The sequence below is a fragment of the Atractosteus spatula genome, chromosome 13 (assembly GCF_055471065.1).
Source record: "Atractosteus spatula isolate fAtrSpa1 chromosome 13, fAtrSpa1.hap1, whole genome shotgun sequence".
Classification (NCBI taxonomy): Eukaryota; Metazoa; Chordata; class Actinopteri; order Semionotiformes; family Lepisosteidae; genus Atractosteus; species Atractosteus spatula.
Window position 1 is genome coordinate 42773164 of NC_142718.1, and position 19547 is coordinate 42792710.

Below are 19547 nucleotides of genomic sequence, written 5' to 3' on the forward strand. Positions count from 1 at the left end.
TTTTTCTCCACTTCACTTTGCCCTCTGGATTAATTTTCTGGGCAAGTACCGCTATGAGCCACCAAGAGCTAATTAAAACCATTCCTGCCACAATTCAATTCTTTAAAAAATTGAAGATTGTTTGTTATAGAAAACATCAAGCTACCTTTCAATTATCCAAAGTTTTTTAGAGCTGTCATTCACTTCAACTAAATAGGCCTTACCTTCACAAGCATGTCCAATACCGAATGAAAACCTTGAAGCTGGGGACTTTCATTTTGATTCAAAACACAAAGAGCCAGTACTTACACTGCAGCTCTGGCACTGGAGAAGGACTGGCATCACACATCTTAAATCTGTCCATCAGAACAGTAATTCCAGTTTCTGGGTTGAATGAGTATACAATATTCTAAGAAAAAATATCAATGATAAATGTATTTTAGCAAAACATTGTTCTAAATGAGTAAGTCATGTTACAGTATATGATAATACACACACCTCACACCATTTTCAGCTTTTAATTATCCAGTCTTAAATTAAGACCCTACACCTGGTTAGACTAATGATCTGATTCAGAGGCATGACAATGTGAGTAGCTCCATGTTTCTGTTGATCAATCTTTACTCTGACCACCAAGAGAGTAACCAGATTTGAGTTGTATACAGTTGTATATCTGTCTAGACGTCTCTTTAAATCATCAGTAGCATCTCCAAATAATTGATTGGAGACTTGAACTAACTTTCTTGTATACTGTAGGTGTAAAGCTGCCAATTGTTGAAAGAGATCTAAAAATCATGTTGGTCTGTTTACCTTAAAGACCAGACTTCATGGGGCTTTGAGTTTTTGAGACTGGTTGAGGTTGGGAGAAAGAAAAATAGCATTTTTATTATTGTCATATTAATTCTTCCATTGTTTCAGATCATAAGCCTACATATTTATTTTATGTATTACAATGTAGTTCAGCTCCAGTCCTGGAGTACATGTGTGTCTCCAAATTTCATTCCATTTCACTTTTTAATATCTTGAATCAGCTCGTTGTTCGATTAATTGGACCAATTTACCCGCATCCCTTAATTCTTCAATTGGTGGTGCATTAAAGAGACCCAGAAAACCTGTCATGTTAATACTGTCTCTTCTGTCTTGAGAAGTCCACACAGTCACAAGATGTTGATATAAATCATAGCTACTGCTTTCTTCAGGTGGTTACATGTTAATTAGCAATGATGAAAATAAACTGTAGTGAAGGCTAAATCATATTTGGATTAAAGAAATAAAAGTGAGAATAGAAACACCTACCACTGCTATGGTCTATGTTTTATTAGTTGTTTTCATTTCCCTCATTAAGAATGTGAAACTGTTTCTTACTGTGTATGTTTCCAAATACACAAAATGGTATTAATATTAATGTTTAAATGTGCCCCTAATGTGCAATATACCTAAGGATTTATGTACTGTACACAGTATGCACAGTTTTGGGGGTAACAGTGAAAGAAAAGCACATAGTTAAATTTGGTTGTTAAGACACAGAGCTGTAACATCAGTAGATGAATCATAGTATTTGGCTGTAACATAGACTGTGCTGAGAAGGAAATGTAAATTGGAAGTGAGGATGTGGGTCATGACATACAGCAAAGCACTTTATAAAAAGAAAAGATGTACAGTAGGTAGCCGAAATGACTGTATTTGAATATGGGAAGTATTCTCTACCATTTACATATACACGCACCTTATTGGATGAGGTTACATTTGTAGGTGATAAATAGAAATCATCTATTTTTTAAATAAAAGGGGGTTGCAAATGTATTATACAATGTGTCTTACCACATCATTAGCAAGAGAAAAACCCAAGGATATCTCCTAGATAGTCAGTGCTTCAGCTGAATAAGTAATCCAACTCTACCTCTCAGCAATGGGTATAAATTTAATTGAATTTCATGTTCATTGGTTGTTCAGAGCAATGGAGGAGAATAAAACAATCCTGGAAATACGTAATCAAGGATTAAAATCTATTCTCTGAGACCTCTACTGAGAATACTTCACTTTTCCTATTAATGTCAGATTAATGTCCTATTAAACTGCATACTGTAGATTGTACCAAAGTTAATCAAAATGTATATATATTTTTTTATTGATTTTCAAAGAACAAAATATGACAAATAAATAATTAGGTAAAATGAGGTGCTTACACAAAGAATGGGGTTGAAGAGGACAAGTTAATCAAGTTCTGAAGTTGAGAAAGTGTCTGACCGAGCTGTAACAGTGTTCGTACAAGTAAAAGCTAATCCAGCCATACCTCTACTGTAAAATCCTTTCTCAATTGGCAACGAATGCCACCATTTGATAGTGCAAGTTAAGGGAATCTCTTTCTCCACCCAGCCTAGTAAATTATTTTTTGGTTGCAGTAAGACCTTTTAAATAAAAGATATTGCACCTGAAATGCAAAGTGACTTTGTCATTGAGAAGGAGCAATCAAGGGTGAAAAACTGTTTTTTCAACATTGTTTGTTAAAAACAAATATTTATTAAACATCTTGATGTGCAAAAACATTAATTATACATGTATATTTGGGATATTGTCTTTATATTTACAGTCCATGCAATCTTATGCATAAATGGGGCTCTGTAAATAGCTAACAAAATATTGCTTGGAGTCTGCTAGTTTGATTTCTTCAATACTATAGCTGGATATCAGCAGTGTGGGACTATGATAGGCAGTTTTTTGTTATGGTTGAAACCCTACACTTGGTGAGGCCTTGTCCACCGAGAAATAAGCTATTTTGTAAAAAAACACATTTACAAAATGAAAAGCAAGATGTTTTAATGTTTGTAAGTAACCCTGGACCTGTCTAAATATTCACATGGCTTCCTTCTTTCCTGGAAATTCTTTTCAATTCCTAGATTCATGAAGTACAGAATAAAGGTTACAGTGGTTTTCACAATGCTGTCATGTGTATCTGATTTGTGCTTTCAGAAGGTGTAGGATACCAATAACCCTGTTGTCATGTCCCATCTGTTCTTCTGAACAATGGCCAGGGCAAAGCACAAAGGACAAGGATCCCTTCAAGTGAGCCTAGGGCTGTCTCTAATAGAAGATCTGGACATCTTTGTATTCAAAACTTTTTTTTAATTAATGAAAATTATGCATTGGTTCTGCATTGCAGCCCACCTCAAGAAGCTAAGAAATGTTGCATACTGCATGTTGTAAGAGGCATTTTAAATCAGGCAGTCAAAGGTGAAGGCTAGTACTTTCTGAATGTTTAAAGCTTTTGTAATATGCTAGCTTGAAAATCATGATGTCTTTAGACACAGTGGATAAGTATAATTATAAGAGTGAGATGGACAAAAGTAATCCCAGAACCTATGCATGTTTTATGCAATAGATTAACAAATGACACCAAGTTACATTTCATTTCTGTTTATATGTACTTTCATATAATAAGAATTTGCCAACAAAACATTTGGGTAAATGATCAATTTAAAAGCAATTTGTTGAGTGGTATAAAACCCAATCCTTAGTCTACGCTTAAAATGATTGCTTTTCTTCTCAGTTTATTTCAGCAGTAAGGGCTATACCTCCCAATCTCATTGAGGTTTCAAAGTCCATGCCAGTAGCACCATTACTGTACAGTATATGATATGTTTTTTTTTAATTCCACTTACAAGTGTTTAGGGGGAAATACAAATTTTACAGGCTGCAACACTCCACAATTTCATGGTCAAAGACTTTCCAAATTATTTAATAATGTTCTGATTTGCTTGCCATCAATCTGAGTTCAAATGTATACCCTAAAGGTTATACCGCCTAAGGACAGCTCTTGGAAATCATTCACAGTGCTCATCCTGCTGAAAATGTACTAGAGTGAGAAGAGTGCTGTCTTTCAGAGTAGAGAACCCATTGATTTTGGTTTCTCCATGTCTTATGGCAGTTTTATTTAAAGTTATCCCATAATATTTAAATATTGACCTAATTCACTTGCCACCTTGGAGTATTGGATATGAGATAATTTAATTTGTTTCTGAAAGAGCAGCCAATCACATATTTATTGCCTGGCCCTTAACAGATCTGAACAGAATCAGTCTCTGATTTTTCACACAACACTCATTATTTGAAGCTCCACATGTCATGTCAGTCCTGATAGAAATTGGAACTGGCTTTTATTAAGCCATCACTGTATAGACCAGGAAAGGCAGCACTTTTTCTCAAGACTTTTTGAGAGTCAGTGAGTTAAGACGTTTTTTTAAAAGGCGTCGTTTTATTTAATTTAGGAATAAGACAGTCTTGAAACCACTAGTAAAAAACAAACAAATAAGCAAACATACTTTTCTTACTTTTTTATCTTAAGTATTTTCACCTTGAGGGTTCTTAGAGTTTAACTTTTAGATCATCCTGTAACAGAGTTCTTGTGTTTTTTGTATTATTATTATAATACATTGCGTGGTTACTAGAACATACTATAAACAATACAAAGAGGAATCGCAATGCAGTGCATTGTGGCAAAAGCAGAGTAAAATGATTAGTAACTTCAAATGTCGATCTAAATTAGTATTATTTGTTAATTAAACAAAACAAACAAACAACAGACCACTAACGTCTGCGCGTCTCCTACTCCCAGCGTTATTTACAGAAAGTGTAGACTTCATACCCCGAGCTCGTTTTTAAATCGAGGGGAAATACTGTAGTTGTAAATCCGCATTGCTTTCAGTAGGTACCGATATGCTCGCGTTGTGTCAAATGCTTCTTAGTGAGGTAAAGGATGCGATTTATGAGGACATCGGGGGGAGCTGAGCAGATCCCAGTGATTAATCAGTAGATTCTCATCCTCTGGCATCTTTCGCTTGCCCCTGTTCTGTGATGTAAGATCACACGTACTCAGCATTGAAAAGTCAAGACACACGGTCTCTGTTCTCTCTCCACCCCCCCGTCTCTCCCTCACAGTCTCTCTCTTGCACACGCATATATACACCTACAAATCCTGCTGAAAGCAGGGAGAGGAGGGAGGCTGGCTCATTTAACAGACGAATTTCAATTGACATTTCTAAATTGCGCTGCTAGACTCAAGGCTGGCTCCGATTTGAGAGAGTGCAGTGAAGCAGTCGGAGTCTTCTTTCCGCAACGATGTCTGAGTTTGTTTTAGCCTTTTTAACCATATCGGGATTATTTACAATTGCTAAGGTGCAGGCAACAGTGGGAGCAGATCAAGGTAAGAGCGCTTCATCTGCAAGGCAGGGGAATATGCGAGATCTGTTGAAAACTTAGTGCGCTGACTTGGTATTGACTGCGTAACCGGGGGTTTGAGTCCTGTAAACCACTTACCGTACGCTTGTTTTGTTTTTATTTTTCCAGGATGATAATGATGCTTAGTATTATTCATGTACGTGTCGGTAGAAGATTTATACAGGGTTTTACAGATTCTGGTCAGGTATTGATAAGTCTGCTGCTGCTGATGCAGTCGTTGAGAGTTTTTATTGTACCTTTTTTGTAGATTATTTAGAGGTTTTTTTCCATGTAAGCTCCAAAGAGTTGCAAGTTTGATTTTAACAAAAGTAACTCTGCGAGATGCATATGGAAGAGGTAGCAAGTGTACAGTCTGGTCAAACCACTTGCAGCCGGCAGAACAGTACCTCCGTTTGCAGGAAGTAAACCCTACAGTTGTACTTGGCAATAATCAGTGGAATTTAGTTTGAATGGATGAACATACATTTTTCTAACAGTACAGTACGTGGTGATATAATGTGATACATAATGCGATGTATGATGATGATCATAAAATGATCAGATTTATTTTCCTTTTTATGTCTATCAAGCCACGTGTGACCGATTTAAAGAATGATAGGGTCACAACGTGAAATTACATTAATTAACCTCGTTGCCAAACAGCACTAGAAGTATGCTGCTGGTAATCTGACAATGAGTCTGTTATTTTCAGACTATTTGCGTTGATAATATTCGGAGTTGTGATCCAACATAAAAGTTAAGTCTATTTATCCGTGTTCGCTGTCTTGCTATTTATTGTGAGGTATTGCTACAGTACATCCATCGAGAGCTTATTACTTTATTATTGAAACCTGTTTGCACAGTGTTAGTAAGTAAACCGGTAATTTTATTCTCTACGATTGACATACAGTATTTGTATACGAGGCGTTTTAAATAAATAATTGGTGGGCGATGATTTAATGTCAATGATTGAATTAAACATAACGATCAGTTATCGCATTAATTCTCAGGGGTAGTTTTATTCTCTTACACCACTTGCAAAACCTGTTTCATACATTGATATTCGGACCTGTAAACGGGTAGGTGACGCGTGATTTTTATTACCACACCAGCCTAACAAGGTAATTCAGAGAGAAGCAGCGATTTGGATATGCCGGGCATGATTTTTTCGATGTTTTTCTACCTTGGCAGGCATTTGCACAGAATTGTTTTGTGAACTAACGAGAAATAACGATCTACTTAAACACTTTTTTGAGTCATACAGTCTGTCCGTTTACAATGGCAATAGGCACAAGATTAATACATCTTTATTTAACACAGTTTTGAGTCATTCCTCTCTAGGTTCCGGTGGGTAATTACAAACCAAATGATCCAATTTTGAGAGACAAGGCAAGGTTAAATAATGGTGATCCACAGAAAATTTAAATTCGGTTGACACAGCTGCACTTAAATCTCTCAACTTTTTTTTCATCCAAAAAGGCATTTAGTTTAAAACAGTTATTTGAGATTATTTAGACGAAACCTTAAAATAGGTTATACCGTAGTCTGTTTATCTGTTGCTAGGGATACTTTCTTTTTGCCCTTTTTTTTCTGAGCCCATTGTGTAAGAACAATTTAGGAAGGTTAGTGATATTTAAATGGCAATTGCCCTTGGACCACTAACAGTTCTTGTAGTGTTAGATTTAATTGCAGTACGTGACACAACTGGTCACACAATTGTTAGAGCCTGCTTTAGAAATACATCTGGTTGTTTGGCTGACAGTGTTTGCTTGCTTTGGATCTTAATGTCAAGGGATAACAATAACACATGGAAGTACACAGTATAGCTCTGACCAAGGTGGGGGGTGGCAGCTGGAGGGTGGTACCTCAGGGATCGGTCCTGGGAACAGTGCTGGTGGTGATGTACTGCACATACCTGTTGCAGTGAAGTCACTCAGCTGGTTCCAAAGATTGTTCAGACCCCCCGTCAGTGGACTGGTGTTCTGGCTCTGTGGTTTGGACTCTCGGTTGGTCCATGCAGGTGCTGGTAGGTGAGACAGAGACTGGTTAGGCAACCTCATGCTCCACATTACTTCCTTCCGTATTCAGTAGGTACATGTTTCACTGGAGTATGAGAACATTTCGCAATTCATCAGAACAGTGACGTATTTCATTTTCCATGTTAACACCCAATAAAAACAGATGTCCTGTGACATCTTTGACAAGTAAAGACTATGATTTTGAGTTTTTGATCCCAAAACCAATTATCTAATACATTTTCAAAACGTTTCTGAAAAATGAAAGTCCTGTATACTGTACATTATACAACTGGGTTACTGTGGACCAGACTTTGGCTGAAGTTCAATACAAAAACCTGCATTGTTTCAAAGTGGATGAAAATAGTTTGCACTTCATCTGAAAAAATGCAAACATCCCTCTTAAAACCCTTTTTAAGGTTAAGAGATTATAAAGCTCTTCAGTGATGTCTGGGATTCGTTCTTCACTACTGCTTTCCTATGACGTATCAGAACAGCTTCATGTTTATTGGGGTTATCTGTTATAGGGCTATATCTGTAATGTACCACTCACAGATTTTTATTAAATTGAACATTGAAGACTTGGAATATAAATTTCCACATACAATATAGGCACATCAGTAGCAAAGCGATACTGTATTATTCTTTAAAATGTTTGATTATGAGAGTGGTAGATAGAATCTTTTTCACAAATTTGCTGAAATGATTTTCAAATTGTAAAGAAGCTACATGTTTTTTTATGTTTATGTCATGTTTAGATTGATAAAATCCACAGTTTCTTGAATTGAATGAGAAAATTACAGAGCCAGATAGACAAGATCCTCTTATGCTTTTTGTGCGTGCATGTCAATATCCTTTCTTAAAACTCTCTTTAGCACATACACTAAACATTGCATATAATGACATAATTTTAATTCCATAGAGCTCTATTTACAGAAATCTGTCTAAACAACCAAGTTTTGAGTTTATACCATTCTGTATAAAATTAGCTCGGAAAATCTGATGTTGAATAACATAAGCTTTTTGAGCCATTGCAAAAACAAGAAAGGAATTCATTTAGCTTTTTCTTTGAAATCTCATTTTTGCTGTTATCATAAGAGTGTAGTGTTAAAATTAGTTTAGAATTACAGTAAGTCACATGTTTGATGTTCTTATTCCAAGTTTTGTAAAATTTGTACTTTGGTTTTAAATAATTTGGTAAATGAGAGTTTTACTTGTGAAAACCAAACTTAACCCTGTCTTACTGCTCAGGTATTAAAGCGAGACAGTGTTTTTATTTTACGTAGAAAAACATCAGTCAACAATCAGTTAATACATTGCATTTTTTTAAAGCATCAAGAAGTGGAATCTGCATATACAGTACTGTATTGTGCGTCTCATGTCAGCCTAACATAGCTAAGAGTCCTTGATAACTGCATTCTCTCTTTTAATTACCAGGATTAACTGCATTTTATCATAATTTAAAGTTACCTTATATTATATTGTTTTATAAAAATGGGAGAAACCATTTCATGACATCATAATATACACAAGTATGTTATATTCACTGGTGAGTTTCACCACATTTGGGAAATTTTATTGGTGCATTTATTTTTTAATTATCATGTATCCGTGTTTTTCTATCTGTATATTGTTACATCTTGTTTCTAAATTCTGTTTTTGATCTGTTTGTAGTGAGTGTGTTTATTAATGTTAATTGTTTGGCGGCAGTGTGGGTCTTGTACTCAGATTACTTCTATTGGATAAAAGTGTCAGGCACATACAGTAAATTAATAATTGAAAATAATTTGATTGAGTTACTGCCTGTGGTAGCTTATGATCTTAATGATCTCTACTGGACTTTATGAATACTGTATTTGTACTGTATGTATTACTGTTTAAGTAAAGGTCAATTCTGACCTAATGCTGAAGTGGAGGAAGACAAAACAATGTTTCAGCTGTTAAGCCTTTTTTCGGGTTTTCACACTTGAGGAAGGATTAAGAGCTTTATTTCTTTCTATATTCCTAAACAGGAACTTTGCTTGACAATGGTTATAGAGCACTTGAGTGTTCCAACATTGCAGTTTCCTCTAGAATTCATCTGTTGTTGGAGAAGTTCACTGCCCTTATCTTCTTTCCTTATTTCTCTGTGTATGCCACCTATAAAAGATGTCAGGATCCATAAAGAATGATCATTTCACAAGTCTTTTTTTTGAAGAGACGCGAGGCATAGGAAACTTTGGCTTAAATCTCTAGGACAAAGGTGTGACATCATGGAGAATTATAAGTCAGAGTAGCAGAGGGGAAAGACAACTTGGTTGCTTACTATATCTCTCCTGACCATTGCTTAATAACTCCTTATGTGAATGTGTTCCTATTTATGAACAAAAGTATTTCACTTAAAAAATGCATTTTAGCACTGTCCTGCAAGAATTGTACTTTTAATTTAATTTTTTGAAAACCTTTAGTTGAAGTATTGTATTTAAAATGCTTTTGATGCTTATAGAAAGTTGCAGTATTTCATGTCAGGCTTTTATTTGATTATATGTTAAAATCGAAAGGTTTAGCTTCTGCAATATAAAAGTTCCAGTTAAAAACAAGTACAACATATGTCATACAGTGAGTCATTAAAATAGATTCTTATATTCTTTTATTAATATGTTTGTGATATTGTTGTACAGATGCAGCCATTAGAATGCGTGCCTGAAGGTGTACAATAGGGATGTGTGGCACCTCGTTCTTGTTTTTCCCCACTTGTCAAATGCAGGACTGCACTACTCCGTAACACAGCCAGGTGTCACAATGAAGACTTTATCTTCCCAATCTCGATGCTGCTGCACATTGGTGTGCTGTTAATAGAGGTTAAGTGTGAATAAAAAAAAACGTTTAAAATGGAATAAAATATTTTAAACATATAAAACAAACAAATACCCCTCAAAAACATCCAAAATGTCATTAAAATATGGATCGCTTACTCAGAATGTTGGCTTTTCTTGACCACATCATGAATGCAGCAGTTAAAATGATTTTTTATTCATTTTTGGCTTCTGAGAGAGTGGGGTGTAGTGAGGTATAATAATTATTACAAAGTGCGCCACAGGTGAAGACATATTGGAATTATTGCCTTAAGAGTTCACTGTAGCTGCATGTGGTCAACAGACAAATAGCTAATGCTTTCATGTGCTGGTCATATACTAGTGACAAAGAATTGGTGGAAAAACATCTTACATAAACCCCTTTTCAGCGTCATACTGACAATTCTAAACTTGGTTTATCACAATGTAAGAGTTTTAACAGTTTCATATGCACTATATGCTGTTAGTATTGCTAATTTTGTTTTATGTTGTATTTATTGTACAGTATATTATCAATACTTCAGTGGCAAAATAAACTGTATTGGCTAATACAATGGCAAAAGTAATAGCAGTTCTAGTGTTTATTGCCTAATATTGTATGTCATACATGTGTGCTGTATCAGTATTGCTGTTGGCTGTACAGTATTAGTAAATACAATTTAATGATTTTCAATTAAAACTTTTCTTCCCACATACTGTACATTACACATTATTGCAGTGGTGCGTCTCTCTGATTGGGTGACTGAATGTGTGCGACTGCGGAAAATATAGTTTCAGAGTTAAGTATTTAGAGCTGAAATATAAGTTGAAAACTACAAGCGTTGCTTAGTATTGGGTTTATTTGCAAGGTTGTTTCCATTACATTAAAAAGAAACATAAAAGATACAGGATAAGCAAAAAGGGATTAAGATTACTGATGTTATAATTGCTTGCAGAAGAAGTAAAAACAACAGAAGTGTTTCTAAAATGAAACAAACAAAAAACAATTAACAAAATTACACCAAAAAACTGAAAAGACACCAAAAAACAGCATATTTATAAATGACAAACATTGTTTCGGAATCATTGTGGTGTTACGGTGAAAGTGTATCTTTCTGCTCCTTAAGTAGAATATCTTGTGAGTAAAATCAGGAACTGTGGAATGACAGTAACTGAACAGACTAGTATTTTCTAAAACTACAGTAGTTTATTTTTATACATTACATTGTTTACTTAAAAACAATAACAAAATGTCTAGAAGAAATTGTTCACTGAATATTATAGACTTTCTAGGGCTTTGGCCCAGCATTTAAAATCACTGCCCCAAAATAATTTCACTGTTTTATTTTTAGGTTTCTTTTATTGAAATATAATAGTTTTGTCCTGGAGTACAAAGGAAAAGGTCCTTTGTCTGTCCAGGAAAATAAAATAATCATCCACCAAAGTACCCTCCCTTGTCATTCCTTTCCTGTATTCTCTATTAGGGTTTTGACCCCTTGTCCATGAATTTAAGTAAGTGTTCCACAGCAATTTCACTTCTTTTTTCCTCTGTGCTTCCAATTTTGTATTTATATCTCACATTTTTACTACCTGCATGCAAAACCCTGCTCTTATCTACATAAAATTTACCTGCCAGCTGTTTGCCCCGATGTGAATTTGATCAAAATTGTTTTGCACTTCATTCTTTTTTTCCTAGGGTGTTTGTCAATCCTTCTAAATTGTTACGATCTTCAAATAGAACTGATTTACTTTATTTCATTTATTTTTTAATTTCAGAAAGGTTACCCATGTCTACAGTTTTCAGATTAATGGCCTGAATCAGAATTGCATTGCAAAAAATCACAGATCATTCAGTGAACGTTTGAAAAGTTCTGTGCAGTCCTAACACAGGCACCTCCAGATGATTTGCTGTGGAGGGAATGTGTCACACCTTCCATAATACTCTTAGGCTTCTCTAGAACTCTCTGCTTGTAGTAGATTTATTTGATTTTCTTCAATGATTTTGCTGCTTAGCTTTATTAATTTTTCCAGCCCAATTAAAATTAACAATACTGATGTTACCAAACCAAAGAAGTAAGGAAGTATAGTATTTTAAAACACTTCTGAAAAGTGTTAAAATAGTTTTGTCTTTTTGAAAGATGTTTCTGAAGAAAACTAGTTGGCCAGCCTTTTATATAAACCCTCACAATGTTTATCCCTGTTGTCTAATGGCACAAAAATGGCCCAACAATAGGTAATTAGAATAACTGGTTTCTGGGTCAGTTTCATGATCAAGACACCTCTCATGCAATTTAATGCCAAGCAGCTTTTTGCCAACTGCTGGCAAAGTTTAGAGCAAGGCCAGGGAAATGAAAGCAGATGTTCTCTCCTCAAACTGGTTGGTGATTCTTCAATTGCAGTATATTTTATAAGATGTGAACAGTTAAAAATAGAAGACAATTTTTTTTTTCACTAAGCTTTTTGTCTCATGAAAACTTCTTATATATATATATAAAGTACTTAGTGCAGCTTAATGGGAAAACAAAGTTATTATTTGCTGCTACTGTATCATGAATGAAAACAGTATTTGTTGTCAGCTCTGTTACAGACATACTGCACAACACATAATTGAGAAGTGTGTTTGGATCACTAAAAAAATAAGTAATAGATGTACAGCACTTCTTTAACCCCTTAACCCATTTTTATTTTGTTTTTTTTTTCTAAGAAGGAACTTAGATTAAACTTCTATTAAATAACAATAGAAAAAAACAAGTACCACAAAATGTATTGTGTCATTTAAGTCACATTTAAATGAAAATTTTCATCAATTTGAGCATGTTTGGTGCACTACAAAAAACAAAACATATAATTAAAATACTAATTATTTTAGACAAATACATTTATAAGTAATGAAGCTAACATGAGGGTAACAGTTGGCATGAGATAGGTAGCAACAGTAATAAGTTATTTAACATTTATTAAAATCATTGAATGAACACTAAAATGTGCAAAAAAACATTTGTGGAAAAACTTTTGAGGACAGGCAAGTAAGAAGTTAATCAAACAGAGAAGGAACAGATAAATCCACGCAGCTCTGGAGAAAGAAGGCTGATTGGGACACAAAAACTACAAAACTACAAAAACGACTCCTAACAGAAATGTTAAAATGGAACCTAGACTATGTATTTTATATGTTTATATAACATAAATTATATTTCAATAAATATTAGACTTTAGCATCTACCACGTCACAAATGCCACTTATCGATCGTCTTTGAGCAGCGAAGGGCTGAATTCGGAAGTGTAGTATACCACAGTACGCTGTGAGGGAGTTTACCATTCTAACTGTAACTGTCTAGAATTCTTGACATTATTCTAAATGGTTGCATCTGTATAATGTTTACCATGAAGAGTAATTTGTAACAGGCTTAACAAAACCCTGGCCTAAACTGGAAAGGAAATAGAATTGAAAGGAACCAACATATGGTACTCTGATCACCGTAGTGGAAGTATCATGTGAATAATCATTTCAAGTTGCACATGTCTATAAATACGATATATGTCTATACACATATAAGCAAGTATAGTTTGTTTGAGACAGTATAAATTATAAGACTGTACTGTTATTGCAATATTACATCATGTAGGTTGTGGATGTTTTCAGCTGAGTACTTCTTTGTTTTTGTAGCTGGCTTGCATTACGGTCTGGAAAGTCTTACTGCAAAAATCATGTTTTTTATTTTCATGGTAGCCTGTTCCAAGTTTCTTGTTGTGGAACAATCTAATAATGGAAGTTTATGCCTCTATGTCAGGTGTTCTGTTCATAGCTGCGGGCGAAATTCAGTGAACCTCTAACAGCCTGTTGAGAACAGAAGCAGCATCTTGGGTAGAAATTGTTTTAATATTTTACAATATTGAACAATAGATTTCTCAATATACTGTCAGTGCATGGAATAAAGCCTTAATGGAAAAAGTCCTTTTAACAACAAATATCTTTCTTGCATTTCCCTTTTCCTTTTTTTTTAGTTGTTGCATTTACATGCATCTGTGACTTATTTTCTACACCTATCTTTGTCCATATTTAAGAATTATTTAGTATTTAGTCTTTCATTTGGTTGACGCATCTACTGGAATTGCTGGAATTCTTCATTTAAACTCTGTTTAAGCTCTATTTTTGAGTTCATATGAACAAGGTTCACAGTGTAAATGTCCTTTCTTTCTGCATTTCTTATTTTGGTGTACACTACATTATCCACACTGGAGTAACTGAAAGCAGAGGCTTAATGGAAACATGAAACACATTTTGTTTCAGACAGTATTACAAATCCTTAATGAACCCTAAGTTGCACATGGTGAGCAAAAGTAAGACATTTTCATGTGGTGAAAATGAGGTCTGCAGGTAGTTTGTTTAGCCTTGGCTGAAAATGAAAGCACGATTTCTAGTTTTACATGGTGATGAAACACCTGAAGGTGACAAGTAGAGTGGGGCTCTTTGCTTGTTTTTAACTACTGTGGTATTTTGCTTAACACCATCTCAGTGAGACACCAGATGCTGAATCAATTCAATGCTGCTTAATTTGCTGAGAGGCAAGTTTGCACAGAGGCCACCTTCTGTCCTTAATTGTCGTTGCTGGTTGTATCTGGCATGAGGACATTTCTTTAATTTGGTCAAAAATGTCACAGTTCAGTGGATTATTATGCTTATAGGCATTTGAAAACAAACTAATATTTACTTATTTTAGTGACCATCAACATAAAATCATGTTCTAATAACTCAGGTGCCTTAATACAGTAGATTTAATGTCACAGGGTCTATTCTGTAACGTATTTGTGGTACTTTTTTGCATGCAGTATCAGTGATTTATTAAATATTATTTTTACATTTTGCAGCTATGTTGAATAGCTACATCTGTTTTCAGGTGTATAGTAAAATGGGCATATATAAAATGAACAGTGTTTATTTTCTGTAGTTATCTTTTTTACAGCATGTCATAGCAGTTAAATGCATTGTCACTAGCTATACATAGAAGTTTCGTACTTTTTCCACTAGTAATGTATCTACTGAAAACAAAATCAATAGTGTGATACCTTCTGTCATCCCATTTCTTTGCTATAATAGGAGAGGCCTTTAAAATGTAAGGTTTTCTTTACTGTGCAACCAGTTTTTTTTCTAGGCTGCAGTCCAGGTGTTGCACATTCTGCCAAACACATTTTTATTCCTTGGAATGCATGGTTTTCCTTAAGTACAATATCCTTAGAAATTGTTTCAAAGGTGTAAGGTGATCTTATGAAAGTTATGTTTAGGAAAACAAAGGACAGAGTATAAAAACAGTAAAAAAAAATCTGCAGCAGTATCAAGTTGCATTTTAATGTTGCATTTAAAAGTTGCAGTTAATTTAAATACAGTATAGAAATGAACTGGTACCAGTAACAAAAAGATCAAGAATTTAACTGCATTTTTTAGCCTTAAAAAAACGAATTAACACAGTGCTTAACACGAAAAACAAAGTAACACAATGGTTTCAAATAATTAAAAAATGGATGTTGTTTAATGTAAGTATAGTACTGTAATTTATAAATGTACTTTGTTTGAAGAGGTTTTTGAGAGATCCCTGTTCCTTTCCAGACTGCAGAAGTACAGATTCATTAGGCAGCTTATAAGTACATTATTGCAAAGTCATATAGTAAATGATAAATTTAAATCTAAATCCTTAAGAGCTGAATGTGACAATGTTATCATGTACTGGTGAAAATTTTGGCTACAACATCCACATATCCGTATATTAATCGATGGCTGGCCTTATCTTTGTCCATGAATTGGTTAGCTGGCCTTTGCTGTTATCTTGTCAGTGGTGTTTCCAGTAAAGAACCAGTAGAGGCTGGCAGTCCACCAATGGGCAGTTACTGCAGTATGGGCCAACAGCTTTCCAACTGGGACGGGGATTGCTGGGTAGGGGAACTCTCCAGTAATGTTGCATTACCTTGTGTACAGATGCAGCCATTCAAAATGCGCGGGCGATACCGCATTATTTTCCGGTATGCTGTACGCAGTCTACCGCAAGCTACCGGTAAATACCGCGAGTTACCGGTAAATACCGCTAGCAAAATAATAGTATCCGGAATTTCCGCAAGGTGGAGCTAATAAAGCTCAACCTCTCATGTTTGAGCTGTAGCCATCAAAGTCTTTAACGAAGATATTAATAATAGTATTAATAATAAATGACCTTGGACAAGCTGTAAACTCAAAGTATTGCCCTGGTCCACATTCTTTTTTTCATTGACCGTCTTTGTAAAAGTAACGCCACAGCATTTCGCAATCACGCATTTTTTTCCAATCATGCAAAGTACAGTGATTCACCATGCCTTTCACATGCTCATAAAAGAGATTGATTTAGGGACATAAACATATTACCGTATGCAAACTGTACTGTATACAGTATGTATATGTATATTTAATGTCTTAACTGTGCCCGTTTAAGTATTGAATATTCATATCTAATTTTACCACTGAAGGGAAATCTTAGTAGCTGAGCATAAAAACAATAGGAGCATACTGCAACGCGTGTGAAGGCCATAAACGATATTAATTTTGGAACATAAACATACAGTATATGGCTGGTCTCGGTACTTTAAAGAAAACATACACGAAACATGGTTTCATTATGACCAGAATCTTGAGATATTTTTAACTTGATTTACAGTATTTGAGAGGTATGTCTTAACACCGATACTACAGTGCTTAAGTACTACTCACGTATATGTTTCTAGGTTTATATTATGCATTTCATACGGTCAAATTACTTTTGAGCAACTAATAAGAAGCGCGAAACGGTATGCGTTTTACTTTCGTTTCGTGCTGGGACCCGTGGATTGATTAGAGATATCAAGTACATACAAGTCATTTTTTAAATGTTGTAGTTCGTCTTGAAAAAATGTTACGAGTACATCATCTATCAACAATTACACAGGTTCTGTTTCCATATTGCGGATTTTGGTTACGTAATATTATTTTCTAGATTTCACGTTGTGAATATATGATTTGGGCAAACAGAGCCGCAAAGAAGTACATTATGGGTTGTTGTTTTTTTTTGCAGTTTTATCTAGAACAAGCGATGCTTAAACCTTTGTCTGATTCTTGTGAAACTATCCACACGACAGTTACAGTACCTAGGAGTTGACTTCAGTGATGTCACTGATGGGATGTTTCTAAAAATCCATCCTCTGTAAAACGTCTTCTCTAGTTGTCCTGCATATGTATTCGCTAATGAAGCTGTGTGTTCTGAGCCTGGATCTCTACATTTCTGTATGAACCACCTTAGAGGGCTAAAGACAGCTTGTGTTTAAATTGAGTGTAAGGCAATTTATGCTTCTAAAGTCATGGTCAGCATTTTTGTACTGTGCTGTAAACTTGTTCTGTGCCTAGTCACATTATTTTATAGCGTTTTCATAGCGTTATCAAATCTGGTGGCGCTGTGTTAGTTTCCTGACTCCCATGTCACATGGTCTGTGATTGTAACCTGTAATACCGGTTTAATTCGTCACAGCCAGCACTCCGGTTGTAAAGTAGAAGCAGGCGAGATTTCCAGCGAAAAACACCTCCCCCTTCTTCAGGTGTGAGGGTCTTCTGCTCAGAATGAAACGCTAAAATGTAATGTAGGCTCTGAATGGGTTCTGACTTGCTTTAACAAAATATGTTTACAAATCCTTTCACCTGGCATTTTCGTAGTTAGAAATTATGGAACGCTCTGTTAAAAGCAAGGGAGTTTTTATGTCCGTTGCAGTTCTTTTGCAACATGAATATAATTATATCGTTATTAATTTCTTGAGATACGCGATTCCATATTATATTCCCTTTTAATCAAATTCTAAAAGTATGCTTGTTGACTCCGGTATCGCGTTAGTTAAAGACTTCGATGCTTAAAATGTTTAGGAGAAATGGAATACTGGTGTGTATGTTTTCTTTAAAGTACCGAGACCAGCCATATACTGTATGTTTAAGTTCCAAAATTAATATCGTTTATGGACTTCACACGCGTTGCAGTATGCTCCTATTCTTTTTATGCTCAGGCACTAAGTAAAAGGAGATGCTTCATATTGCTTGACTAATTTTAAAAACTAAGTTAGAAATGCAGACGCTCCCTCGGTGCGCTGCTCTGGTGCGCCGGCTCTTACACAGTGCCTGTCTGCCGTAAGCGTTACAATATACATACCCAACACTGCTTGTACCCATCTGTCATGCAAATAAAACACCTTGAATTGAATTGAATTGAGGGGAGAGGGGGGAATACTAAAGGCAATACTGGCTCAATACCCTCGATGGGCTTTGACGTGCTAATGCGTTGGTTTAACAGTCCGGGTGTGGCAGGCTTCCAATGTCAACTCGACTCGATTGGAAGACAATGAACGTATTTTGTGATATTTAGAAATATAAATTTGTTTGGTGCGAGTGAGGTTTTATTTAATCTCTGACCAAGGGAAACGTTTCATTTTTTCAAAGAAATGTTTGTTTAAAAATAAAGTCATAGTTCTATGGGATTCAATCACAGACCATGTGACAAGGGAGTCAGGAAACTACTCTAACACACAGCGCCACCGGATTTAATAACGCAATAAAAACGCTATAAAATAATGTGACTAGGCACAGAAAAAGTTTACAGCACAGTACAATAATAAATGCTGACCATGACTTTAGAAGCATAAATTACCTTACACTCAATTTAAACACAAGCTGTCTTTCTGTATGAACCTCTAAGCTGGTTCATACAGAAAATGTAGAAATGCATTAGCCTGATTATGATTAAAAAACACATAATTAAACACGCGTTTGCGATTTAAATCAGAACACGATTTAAATCAATATAAATGTTTATATTGTAACGCATACTGTCCAGCCTCCATTTCTCTATAAAAATTTACTCTGTTGCACACACACACACAATAGAAGGAGGAACCGCTGTCAGAAGGGAAGATATGTTCAAAATATCGCAAATATCGTTCATGTTGCGATATTTTGAAATATAAAAGTCAATTTATTGTCCATAATATCGCTATTCTATTTTTTCGAAGAAATGTTTGTTAAAAGAAAAGTCCGGCACCAGCTGGATTCGATCACACAACCTCCCAGTTGCTAGTCACGCGCCTAGACCAGTCGGCTAGAAGACAGCTCACATGAACAGGTAGGCGAAAAAGCCCTACACAGCCCTGTCGCAGCACACGAATACCGTTATTAAATTCTTTAGATACGCGATTCCATATTATATTCCCTTTTAATCAAATTCTAAAAGTATGCTTGTTGACTCCGGTATCATGTTAGTTAAAGACTTCAAAGCTTAAAATGTTTAGGGAGAAATGGAATACTGGTGTGTATTTTTTTCTTTAAAGTACCAAGACCAGCTACAGTATATACTGTATGTTTATGTTCCAAAATTAATATCGTTTATGGCCTTCACACGCGTTACAGTATGCTCCTATTCTTTTTATGCTCAGCTACTAAGATTTCCCTTCAGTGGTAAAATTCAATATCTACAACGGGCACAGCAAAGACGTT

At 35.2% G+C, this 19547-nt stretch overlaps 1 protein-coding gene across 1 annotated transcript in view; it reads left to right on the forward strand.

Moving 5' to 3' along the window:
- Nucleotides 1-5094: 5094 nt before the first annotated feature.
- lrp1ba (low density lipoprotein receptor-related protein 1Ba) overlaps nucleotides 5095-19547 on the forward strand; it is a 491547-nt gene continuing 477094 nt past the window's right edge. Inside the window, exon 1 of the mRNA XM_088930252.1 lies at nucleotides 5095-5179. Within this exon, the coding sequence (XP_088786378.1) occupies nucleotides 5095-5179 (85 nt within the window). The remainder of the gene's footprint in view (nucleotides 5180-19547) is intronic.